Source organism: Convolutriloba macropyga, chromosome 2 (genome assembly GCF_964194025.1).
Source record: "Convolutriloba macropyga chromosome 2, txConMacr16.3, whole genome shotgun sequence".
In the NCBI taxonomy this organism is placed as follows: Eukaryota; Metazoa; Xenacoelomorpha; order Acoela; family Convolutidae; genus Convolutriloba; species Convolutriloba macropyga.
The window spans coordinates 20,647,500-20,663,628 of NC_134469.1; the positions used below are offsets into that span (position 1 = coordinate 20,647,500).

Below are 16,129 nucleotides of genomic sequence, written 5' to 3' on the forward strand. Positions count from 1 at the left end.
TGATTAATATCCGCGACAGCAATTCCAGGCGGCTATTATTGCGCTCCTAATTTTTTTACCTCGTCTAACAGATTTTTAATAGCCGCGTCAGCAATTCCAGGCGGCTATTATTGCGCTCCTAATTTTTTTTTACTTGGTCTTACAGATTTTTGTTTCGTCTGACCCTGACTTCTTCAATGACTTCAGTGACTTCTTCTGCCTTGCAGTTAAAATTTGTTTGCGTGACGTCATTTCTGCTTTTAGGTTGATTGCGTGACTTGCCTCACTCAAAAGTAATGACTTCTGATCTCACTTATGGAACTTTATTTTATGCAAATTTACTAGTTAAAGATCAATAGTGTGCATATAAGTAGTGCCAAACTTATATGCCCTATTTCTTGAGTATTAGTCTTGAGTTTTTGATTTCAAAAATCAATTTTGAAAAAGTTCTTTTAGGGCTTTTTCCTTATAGACCGCATGTGTATGATAAAAATGACAGTACATATCTGACCCAAAAAATCTAGTGGTCTACTAAAGGACTTTTGGTCAATATGCCTATCTTGTTTCTTTAGTTGTTTCAATTCATGGAAGGCCACAAGGTTCTATCGCGGCTATTTTCCGGCAATCTGCCGGCTATGTTTTTATAACTAAGTGTTCGCAAAGGTCATACATGTATTCTAGCAATACATAGTTGTTCTAATAATAGTTTTTTGGCAATCTGCAGGGTGTATTTAAAATTATTTTTTAACGTATTCATCTTATTTAAATTTTAGGTTTTTAATGCACGCAAGTTTTTGCTGGTCTTCTAGAAAATTCTTTCGGTTTCCCTACTTGAGTGACTTTTTCACGCTTGATTTTTTCACGCTTGACTTTTTGATTTTTCGAGTGACTTGAATTGCGCCCTCATTGAAGCAGACTTAGAATCCCCGCAGTAATAGCGCCTAGAGGAAGACAAACAATATCACGTGATAGGGAGTTTTACCCCTTTTGGAGTAGGGGGTCTTTAGTATAACTATTTTTTACAACTGATGCCTTCAACTTGTGCTGGCGTTCTTGTCATCGTTTCATCAGTTGGTATTATCCAATTTTGTACCTTTCCGGATACTTCGTGCTTCTCCATATTATTTGAATTTATTATTTGAATATATTATATCAAGTTTCATTTTTAATTGCTCTCAAACGAAGTTTGTAGCAATTATATTAGTCCTGTCGGTCTTTTTTAATGCAATTTTTCGCTTGACCGATTTTTTGTCTGACGCTTTTGACTTTTCGTCCTCAAAAACGGGATAAACAGGTAGCGCCCAGCGGGCATTAAGTGCTCTTAGAGCCTTTCAGCTCTGTTTCAGCTCAAACTGTTTTGGAGACTTATAATTATCCTTATGGTGTGAAGGGCGGTTCTTAGAGGTTGAGACACCTCCCCCCTGTTGACCCCCCCCCCCCACCCTTACTATTGCCTCCACCCCCACCGCGCTGTTGCCCCTCCCAACCCAGTGTTGCACCCCACCCATCAGCCCCTAGCACCCCCACCCCCCCCCCGCCCCGTAGCTAGCTACTGACAAAGCCAGCCGGTCGTTTGAGAGCAATTCGCCCAACGTTAGTCGGTTATGTTTCTCTAAATTGACGCTCCCACATCATAGAGCCAACATCGAGTTCTCATAAAGATACTCTGGGGTGCTGTCTTTATAATGTAAAGAATTCAATGGAATCGAGGCGCTGTCTTTAATTAGAAGTTTGATGTTATCAACTCGTAGAGTGTTTGAGGCAAAAGAAATGATCAATCCTTATGTATTGAACGGACTTGCAGTATTTAGGGGTGGAAGCCTGGAAAGTGCACTAGGCTATGGCGCAAAACGCTAACTGAGCTTTTAATGTTTTTTATTACTCATTTTGCGTTTTTTTTAAAAAAAATGCTTATGCTTGAAAGGATGTGATGAATTTTCAAATTATAAGCCTTATAAAAGAGCTGAGGGTTCACGCATTTTGGCTTAATTGCTGACTGGCATAGAAATTACTTGAAGAGATAGATATTGGACATACGGTTCCGGTGCATTATTTTTGTAGCAGTTTTCTATTTGTGGCTTCAAATGTCTACACTCATGGTAATTCAAGTTCTAGGTAAGTGAGATTTATGAGAAGTTTAAGCTGCATTTGGAACCTTGTTTTACATACCACATTTGTATTGTTTCGATTAAGGCGGAACTATGAAGATTTTTTTACCCTTTTTAATCTATAATTATGTTAGAAAAATTCGGTCCTTGTACTTCGGTCCTTGTACCCAGCCAGGGTCCTTGTGTCATGTCACTAACTCCCTGTGAAAACTAATATTATGCGCTAGCATATGCGTTTTTTGCACTAGTGTTTGCTGGAATTTGTTCTGCCTTGATTTCTAAAGCAACTCCAGTTTGGCTTTGAATGGACACCGTGAACTGATTGTGATAGCAAAAGTGTCTGTTGTAATTCTGAGCCCCAATTCCACTGCTATAAAAAGCAAGTTTAAAGCAGCTATAGCACCTATTTAAGGATTTTTCTTTCAAGACGGCGTTTTTCCCACGTTCAAAACTTGTAAAAATTCTACTTGCTGCCTAATGTAAATTGAGCAAACTTTTCAGGATGATTTTGTAAATTTGTTGAGCCCCAAGCTTCTTGAAAAATTTATTGGAAGTTCAGTTATAACTTAGGAAACATTTTTTTAAGTTTGCAAATTCTGAAGATGTTTAGTTTTATTGAAGAGAGAAAAATCCCAATGAAAGCATCCAGGATTGACAATTTTTACTAGAGTGGTCTCTCTATTGATTTTTGCATAAAAGTTTTGATAAAAAGTACGAAACAAATAATTTAGTGAAGCCCGAGGGCATCAAGATACTACATAGTTCTTAGAGTCGAAGTTGTATCTAACTGTATGATCGGCGAAAGCTGTTGAGCTCCAGAGTCGGAGAACTTCTCGATGGCGATAATAACTGAGTATATTTTTGGTTTGCCGATGTAATTTCAATATGTTTCGAGCGACAGGACCGCATGCCAATTTGAATTTTTCATGTTAAATTTTCAGTCGTCATGCTACTGAAGCGATGTCTTCATTGCCAGCGCTATATCAAACCAGAGGTATTAGTTTGTAGTACAGTCGTGCCAAAAAGCAGTCTTCAACAGTCCCAAGACGTGTGGCAACCACAGTTAGCTGCAGATCCACAATTATTGGGCGGCCGTCATTTGCATCCGCATGTTCTGTCCCCTTTGGCAATCAGATTTCCGGTATTTACACCGCCTGTTGGTGAGGCCAACAAGGCACAGAAACTAGAACTGCCAAATTTTTTGGAATATGTATCAGATTCTATATCACGGTGGAAAATCACAGATCCTGAGGATACCACAGAGTTCAGTAATCGTGATGTATTGGATCCTGTTAGTATTGTTAAGAGGGTACAGCTGCCAACATCAGAACGAAACAAGGTAAACCTTTCATTGCGACATAAAGAAAGGAAGAAAGAATTTTTTACAACAAAAAGATAGTTTTCACAGAGGACATATTACTGAGCTGCAAAATCTGGCCTTAGCTAACCACCATAAAGTTTGTGGGAAATCATCTCAATAATCCATAGATAAACAAAAGCCAAAAACACTCAAGATATGTCGATAAGTTTATCACAACAATAAGTCATTCTTAGCTCTTTTTTTGAGCCGTTGTTAATTTTTTTTCACCAAATTGACTCCTCACATCATAGAGCCAACATCGAGTTCTCATAAAATGTGGAGTGCTGTCTTCATAATTCAAAGAATTGAATTGCATCGAGGCGCTGTATTTAATTATATCTGTTCAACTCGTCATCGAGAGTGTTAGAGTCAAAAGATACGGGATAAAATGAGAGGCGTGTATTGAATGGAAGTACTGGACTTGATTGTCTTTGCTTAGGTTTGAAAGGATGTGATCAATTTTCGAATTATAAGCCGTCTAATCTTCTCTGTCTAATCTATTTAAGAACAAATCCTAGTTTCTGGGGTATTGTACCCAGCAAGGATCCTTGTGTCAGTGCACTGACTCCCTGTGAACACTAAAATTTATGTCCTAGCATATGTTGAGTTTTTGCACTGTTTGCGTGGATTCATTTTGCCTTGATTTCAACAACTGGTGCAAACTCAGTTTGGCTTTGGAGACAGTGGACTTCTGATTTTTCAAACCCTCGTTCGAAACTTGTAAAAAATGCTGTCTGGTGTAAATTGAGCAAACTTTTCAGGAAGAAATCTTAAATTCTTTGAGCCTCAAACTTCTTGAAAAAGTTATTGGAAGCTCGGTTATAGGAATTTTTTTCAAAATTTGAAATTCTGAAGACGTTTAGTTTTATTGAATAGCGCAAAATCCCAATGAAAGGATCCAGGATGGACAAATTTATTAAACTTGTCTCTCAGTGTAGTTTTTTGCATAAACGTTTAGAAACTTTTTTTTAGCTCAAATCAGCAAAAATTGCTCAGGCAAACTATGAATGCCGAGAAAATAGTCAACTAAGAAGTCTCTGACTGTTGAAAGCAAAAAGAACAAGTACAGGCTAAAATCAACTCGATGTTGCAAAAATTGCTCAGGCAAACTATGAATGCCGAGAAAATAGTCAACTAAGAAGTCTCTGACTGTTGAAAGCAAAAAGAACAAGTACAGGCTAAAATCAACTCGATGTTGCGACGAAAAGCCCTACAAAATTGTGATCTATTCAATTAATGAAAAATTTAATATATCTAGTTGAGACCTCTGTCAATGATTTTAATGTGATAATTGACTTGTTATTAAAGTCCCAGAAATGTGATAATCAGACAAAACTGCAAAAGAGCCTAAAAATATTGGAAACTGTTCGAAATTGAATAAAAACTAAATATAAAAACTTGTAGTTTGGACGCGAATGATTCATCATTGGAAAAATAAAACTTCAATAAAGACATTTTGATTCATTTGAAAGAGAGTTTGGCTTTTATATTTGCTGGCACTACACAAAAAGGTGGTTGAAATAAGATTGAAAATGGCAGAACTCAAACCATTATTTTTCAGTCGTAATTCACAACCTTAAGCTTTCAACTTAAAAACAGTAGAAAAGGTAACTTGTTACTGTCGAGGAAGCCGAATGAACATGTCATCAGTGAGACTAAGGCAGAAGACTACAAAATAAAATTGAATGCAGACAGAATTCAATTTCACAAACAATTTTTCACAAACTGTGTCAGGCCAGAAAAAAAGGTAAGCTTTTTTGGTGACGTTATCATGGACGTTTATTGGCCATCTTTGGCACGTATATTTGACCTCTCAGTGATTGACATTGGATTTGAACTTCTTCTGGTCTGTAAAAACTTTAAAACCAGAAAGCAAAATCAATTTAAAGTAGAGCCGCCCCATTACATTCCGAATACTTTTTTGAGTAGTTAAATACCACTTAGACCAAAATTGGTCTTGTTTTGCTGCTTGTCCATTAAATCAGAAAGTTTTCAAATGTTACCGAAATATTTTTCTGACTAAATAGTCAGTATATTAAAAACAGTGGCGAATATTGTATACTGAGAAAGTTATATCAGCGAAAAACCTTTGTAGATAGATTTTGACAAGCATCTGAGTCCTAATCAAAATAGATACGTTAAAATGTTTAGAAATTCAATCAAAATAAAATGTTTAGAAATTTTGAATCAGAATAAGAATAAATTATGGAAAGACTTAGGATAACAGCCTCCGTTCCTCTGCAATGATTCCAATTGACGATTCTATTGCAGGGTGCAGGCGCATAGAGCGTGCGCCACGGAGGCAGAGTATGGAGTCCGTAAAAGCGCGAAACTTTTTCTAATGAAGGTGATCACGTCCGAATATGAATCTTCTTCCTTATCGCTGATCCGGCCAGATAATCTCTTTATGGCTTTTAATGCTGACGGACGACCTCCTCCTGTACATCAGAAGATTAACGGATGGAAGGTGGCTTTCTCGATTTCGATTATCCTTTGCTCGTTTTTCAGCTTCTTGATGGACTCGTGATATTTGTAGAATTTTGGTAAGCTTCTTGGGCCACTCCTAGCATAAATTTCACGCCAAAGATTGTTCTGTTGAAACGTGAATCGAAGAAGCCGTTAGATTTGATATATAGTCGACCGTCGTCATCAGAAGTGGTACCTCTATTTGTGAAGGTTTCTTTTTGCAAAGTCTGAAGACAGAGCTCTACTTCGACATCATCGCAGACATCATTGAGCAAGTTGGCAAAAGAGTCATGGATATCATTGTCTCATATGCGTATAGCCAACTTTTGGGCAATAAAGAGCATGTGCTACTTTGAAATTTTTTGCGCATGAGAATGTTGATGGCAATTTCACGGGATCCCATCCATATATAAGGGCAATACCATCTATAAACTCTCTCTTGGTTAAATCGAAATGATATCTGTTTAATGGAAGTGCGTTTAGCCAGCATGAGGCTCCTTTTTCCATTGTGAAATCTGAAAAATAAGCTTTTTTCATTGTTGAGATATCTGATCGCCAACATTTTTGCTCGAGCATCTTCCTGCTTTTCTTTTCGGATTTTCTGAAGGATTTTTTTCCTGATGAAATTCTTTATCTACAGCGTTATAATTCTGTAACGGCTGACATCCGAATAGATTTTTCATTTTCGTTTGCCGTCTTCAGGTAAAACAATGCTTAGGCCACGTTTTTTAACCATCAGAGAGAAAACCTTTAGGTATTTTACAGTGTAAGAGGGATAGCTTTTGAAAGGATAAGATTTTTGTTATTTATTTTTTCGGCTTCCCTTAGCAGACTTTCCGAGTTGGTAGTACTCCTATCACTAAAAGTCGATTGATGTTGCATCCCATTTGTACATGATTTGTACACATTCTGAGGGGACGCATTTGGCGAGTATCTTAAGCTTTTTAGAGTAGGTCATTAAATTTTCTTTCATGAAATTGTTGCAACTTCTGTTAGATCTAATAACAACCCAGAACACGATGACCCTCATTTACATCAACATTTAATACCGAAAGTTTTTTTTTCGCTTTCTGAACTGTTTACAGTTTTTGTACTGTGATGACGTTTGAGTACCTTATTATCAAATGCACCGCGATGTTCATTGAGCTTATCTAGCACTATTCGTTGTCGTTCAAGGCTACCGGCCACATTACCCTCATCTGCGTACCAATTATTTGTCAAGTTTTGATCTTCAACCATGTCGATTGGAGGAAGTACAGCCACGCCGTACATTGTCATGGCCAATGGATCACCTAGTGTTGTTGCCTCTTGAGACTTGATTACTTGAGACTTGATTACTCCAAACTTGATAAATGGAAAGGTCTGATGGGGTCTTATAAGAGTTAAGAGTTTTTGAGTGCTGTTTAAATTGAAGGACAAAGCTTTCGGATCTTTTTAAGAGCCAGATTTCTATTCAAGCTATTAAACACGTTCCAAGCATCAATCAGAAGGTTAGCTTCAGTAAGATATTCCAAAAAGTTCCGGCGGAGTGCATGGATTGCATGCTCAATGCCACTTTTTTGTCCAAGGAACATCTGTTCGTTTCTCCCCAACTAATTGGAGATCTCGTTTAGCGCACTTCGCTATACCCCTACCTTCAATTAGTCTTAAGACTTCGCCAATATCAAGTGGTTGAGCCCCTGGACATTTATCGAGTGCAATCAGATGGCAAGCGTTATAAGAATTCAAGAAAATTAGATCGTCGTTGGCGATTCTGATCGCAAGTTTGGACACTGTTTTGCAGAGATCGATTGTGGAGGATTTGTTTGACGTCAAAAGTCGTCTCCATTCCCTTGCATCTCGACAAGATGGACACTGGCTGTCACTGGTTATCATTTCAGCACGTTTAATTTCAGAGCTGTTAATTTTTTCTAAATTAGAAGAATGAAACGGCAAATCCCGATTTTTCAGATCGGGCACTACGTGTTTAGAATCAGCTTTCCGACTCCAAGGCTGCTTTTTTGTAGAAGATCGATAACGGTGCAGTTTCTTTCTTTGATGATCACTATATCGGATGTTGATAGCACATGGCCCTTTACTTCATCTGAAAGACATCTTAGAGCGTTCGGTACATCTTTCCAGAGTTCAATTGTTTGTAGTAAACTTTAAATTCACGCACCTCTGTTTCTATTTCAATTCCTGTAACGCTGCTGAAGTGCATTTGCCTGAACAGAGATTGAAGCATCGTTTTCACTTCTGGTTCTTGCGATTAAATGCGACATTTTCATTGTGCAAATCATAGCGCATTCAGTCTGTGGCCCATCTTTAAGCGTCTTAGTGATAATGATGTTCATAGCATCGGCAATTTTGAGTCGTACTTTTTTTGCTACTGATTAAGATGATTGTTTTCCAGTAAACTATTTTTTTGAGGGTCATTTTTTGCATGTTCACTGCAATGTTTGGAAATGAAGTTTGGATGATGACAGTTTTAACTTGACAAACCACTGCATTTGATGTGCTTATATGTTCCGCAACCGTAGCACCAAAGTTCACTTCCTCGGAGGTGAATAGAACACTTAGAGAAATGGGTTTGAGTATCTGACATTGTGAGAGGGAGGCTGTCCACCAAGTATCTATGTTCGTCTGGAAAATTTGTCCTAAAGTCGCATGGTTCCCAAGGGTGCCTTGGTTGAGGGTGTCGGGGCTTTTTTTAGCTGTTGAGCATATAGCTCCTCCCCCATAGTGTGGGTAGAACAATTAATTAGTTCAAACAGGTAGGATTGCTTTTGATGGGTTTATATGTATCCAAGTCAAACTCTATAACCGAACATATCTTCATGCAGCAAAATTTGGGTTTTAAATAAAAGTAGGCTTCTGAGACTTTTTCGGTAATTCGATCACTGCCTCGGGCAAAAGCACCCCTGTCTCTGAGATCGAATTGATTGATGCTTCAGAGAACTATGCTTCAACTTTCAATTAGTACTCAATCGAATGCAATTAAAGGGTCATCTACAGTATTGTTTTTGTTTTGCTTTGATCCGTTTATTGGTTTAGTTTTTTCCGTCCAACGCATGTACCGTTATAACAAGAAAGAATTTGGTGATGCCAACCTGAAAATTTGTGTTGAGATTCTACCTGCTAATGTCGTTAATCGATGATTTTCTGGTATTTTATTCTTGCGCGATATGATGAAGGGTTTGCAAACAAGTGTTGCTTATTAATAGCCGCCCTCATCTTCTCAGCCGGCTATTATAGCGCTCCATTTTTTACAATTCAAAGAATTTGAATTGTAATGGGGCGCTGTGTTTTAAGATGTGTTCACACATTTTTCAATGACTTTGATCTTTCAAAACGGGATAAACAGATAAAGCTCAGCGGGCATTAAGTTTCATTAGAGGCCCAAAATGGACATTAGTAGTCCTTCAAGTGCTTAGAGTGGTGCAGCTGCTGGGACGGCCTCAATTTGAGGTTAAAAGGTCATTTTTAGGGGTTTTTGGGCTCAAAATGGTGCAATTTTTCATTTTTTTGTAATTTTAATAGTTCTGTTTGATTAGTCTTAGGTTGAAGTACTCGTTATGACCATTTTATGAGCTCTATGGTTTAGTACTACAAACACAAACACGCAAAATGATAGTAATCTTTGCAATTTTTTTCAAGTTATTTTGAAATTTTTTTGTCATTTTTGAGTTTTCTCAGCTTCAGGGGCGAAGGAATCTCCTTTAAGGTTTGATAATTGGGCACTGTATATTTTCTAGTAACAATGGATTGGTTTTCAACATTTTAATGTCTCGAAATTTAGCATTTTTTTGATAAAATCTGCAATTTTTGAATGGTTTCCTAAAGTGTTTGTCATTTTTTATATTTGTCCATTCTCAAGTCCCAGGAAACCTATTCCACGGTCTGAATAAAGTTACTGCATGGCTATTAGTTTCAGTGGATTTGTTTTCAACAATTTAACCTTTCGAATATTGAAAATTTTCTGATAAAATTTGCATTTTTTTTAAGTTTTTTCCAAACATTTGTTTTATTCAGTTTTTCTTGCCAAAGTAGCCAGATAACTTCTTACAGGGTTTGATATTATGTTTTTAAATAGTTGCTAGGGGTCAATTAAATGCTTTCAATATTTTAAAAGAACGAATTTCTATTTTTTGAAATTCGAAATTTTTTAAAGTAATTATTGCCTATCGATTGTTGAGCCAATAAGTTTGTTAAGGCTTTGAATTGGGTTACTGGATAGCCTCTAGAGACACTGAATTGATCCTTAAGATATTAATATCTTAATTTTAGCAACATTTCATTAAAATTTGTTATTGTTTTTTTTTTAATTTTGTGTCATTTTTGAGTTAATGGATCTTCAAGGGGCAATGATTTTTTAGGCCTTGCAGAAATAATACTGCAGCAATTTCAGAAAAAAATTGGCTTTGAACATTTTTTTTTGAAAAAGGTATATTTATAGGGATCTAATTTTGCCTTAGGGGTAAAAGCTTCAAAGTTTTAGCGATGATTATATTTTTGTTTAGTTTGTTTCTCATCTTTTTTGAGATGATTTTGTTTGTTTTGGCTAGCATTGTTCAATTGAGCTGCTGGTCAGGTAGAGTACTTCTAAGTTTTTCGTTCATTTCTTTGAATTGTATTTCAGGACTTGTCCTCCTATGTTTTTTTTACTTTTTTTTTTACCTCGTCGAACTTTTTTTCGCTTTAACCATTTTGCCGCTTTTTCGACATTTTGCGTGAAATCTTTTGACTTCTCTAGGCTAGTTTCACTCTTCTGTCATTCTGCTCAAAGTCATTCTGCTCAGCAAAGCAATTCAAAATGAAGAGAGTCAGTATAAAAAAAATCAAAGTCAGAAATAGAAACGGGATAAACCCATAAAGCCCATTTTTAGATGCCCGGTACTTGAACTTTTTTCTCATAAGTTTTAGTTACTATCTATAATGCTTGTTGGCATTGATACTAGACCCTGTAGCCTCTCACTGAGAGACAGGAGTATGTTCAATTACGTCAAATGACATCAAAATAAATCGCACTTAAAAATGTTTTTGTACAAAAATCAATTTTTGTTGATATTTTCTTTTCTTTCAATCCCAATAGAGTTATGGGAATCAACGGCGGCTATTTTCCGGCAATCTACCGGGTATGTTATATATGTTCTTCCAATTTTGTATCTGCGTTTGTTAGGTGTCAGAAAAGCAGGCGCGAATTGGAGGCAAGTACAAGCGGCCAGCCTACAAAAGACTCAGGATCAAGAGACGCCACTTCAAAAAAGCCATGAGGAAGAATCGACACAAGGTACCTCTTAAAATGTAGCCTCAAGTTCAGTAAACCTACATGTCCTGATTTGCATGTTGAATTAGATGGAACATTGATTATCCAAATTGTCTGTCTCAGGTGGAAATGGAAATTGCATGCATTTATTGTGACGAATCGAAAGAGTACTGCAAAACCATTCAGAATCGAGTTCAATGAAAAAAAAATAGTTGAATGCTTTTCTCTCGGGTATATACGGAGCGCATCATCTTGTTTCAAATCGGTCATTGTTCAATTCCATTCCAACCTTGCTTTAAACACGCAACATCAAAATTTAAAATTGCCGAAAGTTCATAGAAGGAAACTTCGGACTAGTAGTATAAGAACTTATGGTCTTTCCTATTATAGCCCATCATGCACATGCTTGTTCGGTTTGTATATCTAAAAAACCAGAATTCGGTCATAAACGAAAAGGGGTCCATTTCAAAGTTCTTTTTAGATCAAGCAGCGTGAAATCCTTGAGCGCAATGAGAACCTTAAACGATGGAAAGAGGAATTCAAAGTCATTCAGGCGCAAGAGAAGGACGCACAGTCTAGAATAGAGTCAGTGAAGGATTCGCAACGAGATCTAGTCAGAAAAATCAGAGATATCATAGACTCTAATCCTCAGATTGTGAATAAAATAGTAGATAATGTGGACTCTGAATTCAAAGAGAAACTGAGTTTGTTGAATACAGTGGAGAAAGTATCTAGTAAAGAGGAAGATTTGATAAGACAGATTTATAAAAAGAAATGACACTTGAATATATGTCTATTTTCAATTTCCGTTTTGATTGTTCTACAACCAAAATTATCGAGGCATTCAAATCAATTCCATTAAAGTAGTTCATTAAGATCATCACAATAAATATCAAAAGTAGCCAACAAAAGAAAATGATGTACCTAGAACTGGCCACAAAAGTTTGAATTTTGGGCCATTTTAGCCTTAAAACGCTACAAAATGTCTAGATAATATGACCTTAGATAGATCCGTGACTAATTTTTCTGAAAAAATAATGATTTTCATCAAAAGTTTCAGCAAATTTCATCTCTGAAACAGTTATAACCAATTGCTGAAAAGAGTAAAACTTTTCAGTCTTATAACTAACTTCAAAATCACTAATTTTGAAAATTTACAAGCTATCTTTGATACCAACTAGGATTTTAAACTGAAACTGATGGTACAAAATTTTAAAAAATCCATTTGCAAAGCTGTCCAATTGAACGCCGAGCTTTGTTCTACTGCAATTAACGACATTCTTGGTTCCGTCATGTGAGCCTTTTTTCGTTTTATATTTGTTCACATGGCTGTGGTTAGACTTCCTCTCACTGATGACATTTGCACGTATGGCATCATATCTCAGTCTATCTGGCAAAAGCGTCAGTAATTTTTGTGAATAGATTTCATCATGTGCGTCTTCCTCACTTTTATACGTTTTATGCTTAAATTTCAATAGTTTGAGTTAAAATACTCTTGTGTATGCAGGTCACTAATAAAAGGCTTCTGAGGAACGAAATGTAACGACTTATCCGCAGGTTTATAAGCAGCGTCGATAACTTCAAGCCTTTTTGTTTCTTTCTATCTGAATTGTATTGCATGCAAATATAATTCGAAACTAATCCGGGAATTTGTCGGCTATTTTATAGACAGTTAACCAGCGTAGACGCTTTTTCGACTGTTTTAGTAAGACCGTAAAAGAATTTTGGACTCCGAGCACATCACATATTATTACAACGTTGAAGCAATTGGAGGAGTGCTCTTTAACCTTTTTTATTCGTGAAAGAAATCAATTTAAAAAAGAATTTTGTTTTTCCACTTAGGTGCTTCAGTAACACATGAAAGTCTTTCTGATATAAGCTGAACGTTCAATTAAGCTAGCACACCTTAGTTTTACGAAGTGAGAACTCCATTTTTGACGCAATATTAGTCTCTTGAAATCGAATTTCGGGGAAAATGTTTACATCGTTGAACCCCCTGGTTAGTGGTCTTGCCTTCTAATGAAATTCAGATAATGTGTAACAGAAACTTGCCAGATACGCCAATGTAAATTTTACGAAATGCATCCAAGCTCGTTGGTACGAAAGCATGTTTTATTCACATTTGTTGTCTCTAATGTTTAAAGCAAATGCAAATTGAATCATAGTTGAACAAAACTTGGACGAAAAATGGAATTGTCATTTTTTGACAAACTTTTTAACAATAGAGCTGGGATGGGGTTCATTTTTAGAATGCTAGCTGGTAAGTTACCGTTACATATCTCAGGAGGCAAGACCTCTAGCCATGGTTTTCAATGGTGTAAAAATTTTTGCCGGAAAATTAATTGCGAGACTGAGTAATTTTGCTTCAAAAACTGAATTTCTTTTCATAGTACTAGAAAACGTTCACTAAAATTTATTCCAAAACGCACTGAAATTGATTCATTTTTTGTGCTGCAATACTAATCATTGAATTTACCTCTTAGGGAACGTAAAACCTGCCCGTTGGAACAAGCAGTAATCGTATTTGTCCTTTGAGATCAATGCATTCGATGTTACCAATTGTTCTTTTTAGTCCATTTACCGGATGACCTGATAAAGCTGGGATCCAGATTTGTTTCTTCTTTAGCTGGGGTCCAATTTTGTATCTGCACTTGTAAAATTTCGGGATTTTGACTATCATTGGAAAGAATTAACAGACCGGCACGCCATGCAGTATGCTGCTAGAGCAAAAATTTTTGAAAGAAGAAGGCACGCAGGTCTCTGTGCGCGGCACAATGTTCTCACATTTGCAATTTAAAACGTACAATGGATCATATTGCGATATCTGAAATGATTATATAAGAATCTTTAGTTGCATCTAAGTTTTTGATGACATTCAGCAGAAGGGTGATGCTATAATATCATAAATTAGTTGAGCCCAAATTTATTATTAGCGAAACAACAATGCGACTAATCTTGAAAATTTACAAAAGGTAAGGCAGGTTGTCTTAGTGCCTGACAACTGATTTCAGAAAGTTTTTGTGACAATAAAGCAAAAGGAACTGAACAACTAAAATGTAAACAAAAGAAAATTCGAAGATCTCATTTAGAGCAGATCTCCTCAACATCCGAAGAGGAGCAGATTACAATCTCCTGAAAACATTATATTGACCCTAAGGACATGAAATGAGGGTGAAGCACAGATTTAATTGGATTTTTAATTTTCAATTGAGTCAACTTAATGATGAACCTTTATTTTTTTCAAACAAATCAACGCAAAAATCGCAAAAAATATAAAACAAAAATAGCATGCCATATCACTTCGTAGTTTCGATTCGTAGCGCTTTTTATTCAAATGCATTAGAAATTTTTTTTGCAAGAATTATAGGGGAAAAATATCAGAGGGCGTTAATTTTTTTCTTTTATAATCATAAACAACAACCAAAAAGAAGAGAAGAATAAAAGAGCAGACACAAATCTGTAACTTTGCCAACCATAAAATGATGCATTTCCAACAAAACTTATTTAAAAGACTGAGCTTCTTTGAACTTGCATCATTACTGTACAACGAATGAATTGCTGTTGTATCATAAATTGTACGTATTTCGACCCTAGCTATGTCTTTCAAAACAACAAAGTTGCCCGACTGCTACTTGTTCGATGATCAGCGCGTCACTAAAGGCATCTTAATTGTTCCGACCCCACTTGTGGGGGAAGGAACTATATACTCAAATGGGTTTTTTTTTTTTTGTTCAGTGAATTTTGGCCGATCGATATATTCGTCGTAGAGAAATGTGAGTGGTATCATTAAAAAGCTGGTCCAGCGTAGAATTCAAAAGTAAAAAGATTTTTTTGAATTTCGTTTTTTTCGAGGAGTTATCGAGGATTGAAGTTTTGTGTGAACAATGGGATCTTTAGCATGATTGTTCACTTTTAGTACAATTTTCTTCAAACTAAGATCTTTTTTACGAAAACATTAATTCAAATTTCTATAAAAAGAATAAATTTTGAGTTCGTAAAAGTTGAATGCAAGGCGATAGAAAGACTAGTTCTGGTCTCATAGGGAAGTTCACTATCAAAAAAAAATCGAACTCTAATTGAGAGCCCTTTTTTTAATAAAACTTTTCTCTTTTTTGCTTTTTTAAGTCACCTAGAGACAAGTCACATTTTATATCGACGTTCTATTAATGACAAAACTCCTTTATAGTCGAATGAAGCGCAATGAACAAAAAACGTCGTTTTCAAGGAATTGCTCATGTTTTTTTTGGCTTCGATTCTGAGTTTTCGTAATTTTGAATGAAATTTTGAATTTCTTTTTGAAGTTTTACTATTTTTTTTGGAGTCCTATGGTAGGGATTCATTGACTAACAGTGCAATATGTTCCATAATGAGCATTAAGTGAACATGTCTATTTCATTGAGGGGGCGGCTAATGGCTGTTAAGACTTAAAAAATAATTTTTCGATTTTTTTTTTGAAAATTAAAGAATCATAATCTTATTATAGTGAATTGTAAGTCAGTCCAGGGGTGAGAGCACCCTCTTCCTTCCTACTGCAACCAAAATTAAACTGGTTAGCGGTTTTATCTTCTATCTATTGGTTATATGACTTCAATGACAAAAAATTTCAATTTTTTAAAATTTTTTTTGGATTTTTACGTATTATTGGTTACTTTTGAAATCTTATCACATTATCCAAATATTGACAGTTCCCATTAGCTTAAAAACGATGTTCTGTGGATGACCAATAAAAATTTTAAACAAAAATTTATGGTTTAAATGGCTTCGACACGTTCTTCTTGCACTTTTCTACTGATTTTTTGGTTTTCTCCTGTTTTTTTTTGTTGTTTTAATAGTCATTATACTTACTGTGATCTCATAATGAATACCTATGCATGACAAACATAAATGTACTGCCACCGGGGCATCATTGAGCGTTTTTATTGACTTCCGTTGAAAGCTATTGAATTTAATGTCTGTTAAAATAAAAATCAT

General features: G+C 35.9%; 1 protein-coding gene across 1 annotated transcript; it reads left to right on the plus strand.

Moving 5' to 3' along the window:
* Window positions 1–3,032: 3,032 nt before the first annotated feature.
* On the plus strand, window positions 3,033–11,965 carry LOC142335184 (uncharacterized). Its single transcript, XM_075383565.1, has 3 exons — window positions 3,033–3,426; window positions 11,072–11,182; window positions 11,640–11,965. Exons 1-3 carry the CDS (start codon window positions 3,034–3,036, stop codon window positions 11,934–11,936), a joined length of 801 nt encoding a protein of 266 aa, XP_075239680.1. The 5' UTR covers window position 3,033; the 3' UTR covers window positions 11,937–11,965.
* The last annotated feature ends 4,164 nt before the right edge of the window (window positions 11,966–16,129 follow it).

Excerpts from the sequence above, each read along its gene's own strand:
- LOC142335184 (XM_075383565.1), top strand. The coding sequence starts at position 3,034 with ATGCTACTGAAGCGATGTCTTCATTGCCAGCGCTATATCAAACCAGAG. Across the intron at positions 3,427-11,071 it reads CAACATCAGAACGAAACAAG|GTGTCAGAAAAGCAGGCGCG; the intron begins GTAAACCTTTCA and ends TGCGTTTGTTAG. Across the intron at positions 11,183-11,639 it reads TGAGGAAGAATCGACACAAG|ATCAAGCAGCGTGAAATCCT; the intron begins GTACCTCTTAAA and ends AGTTCTTTTTAG.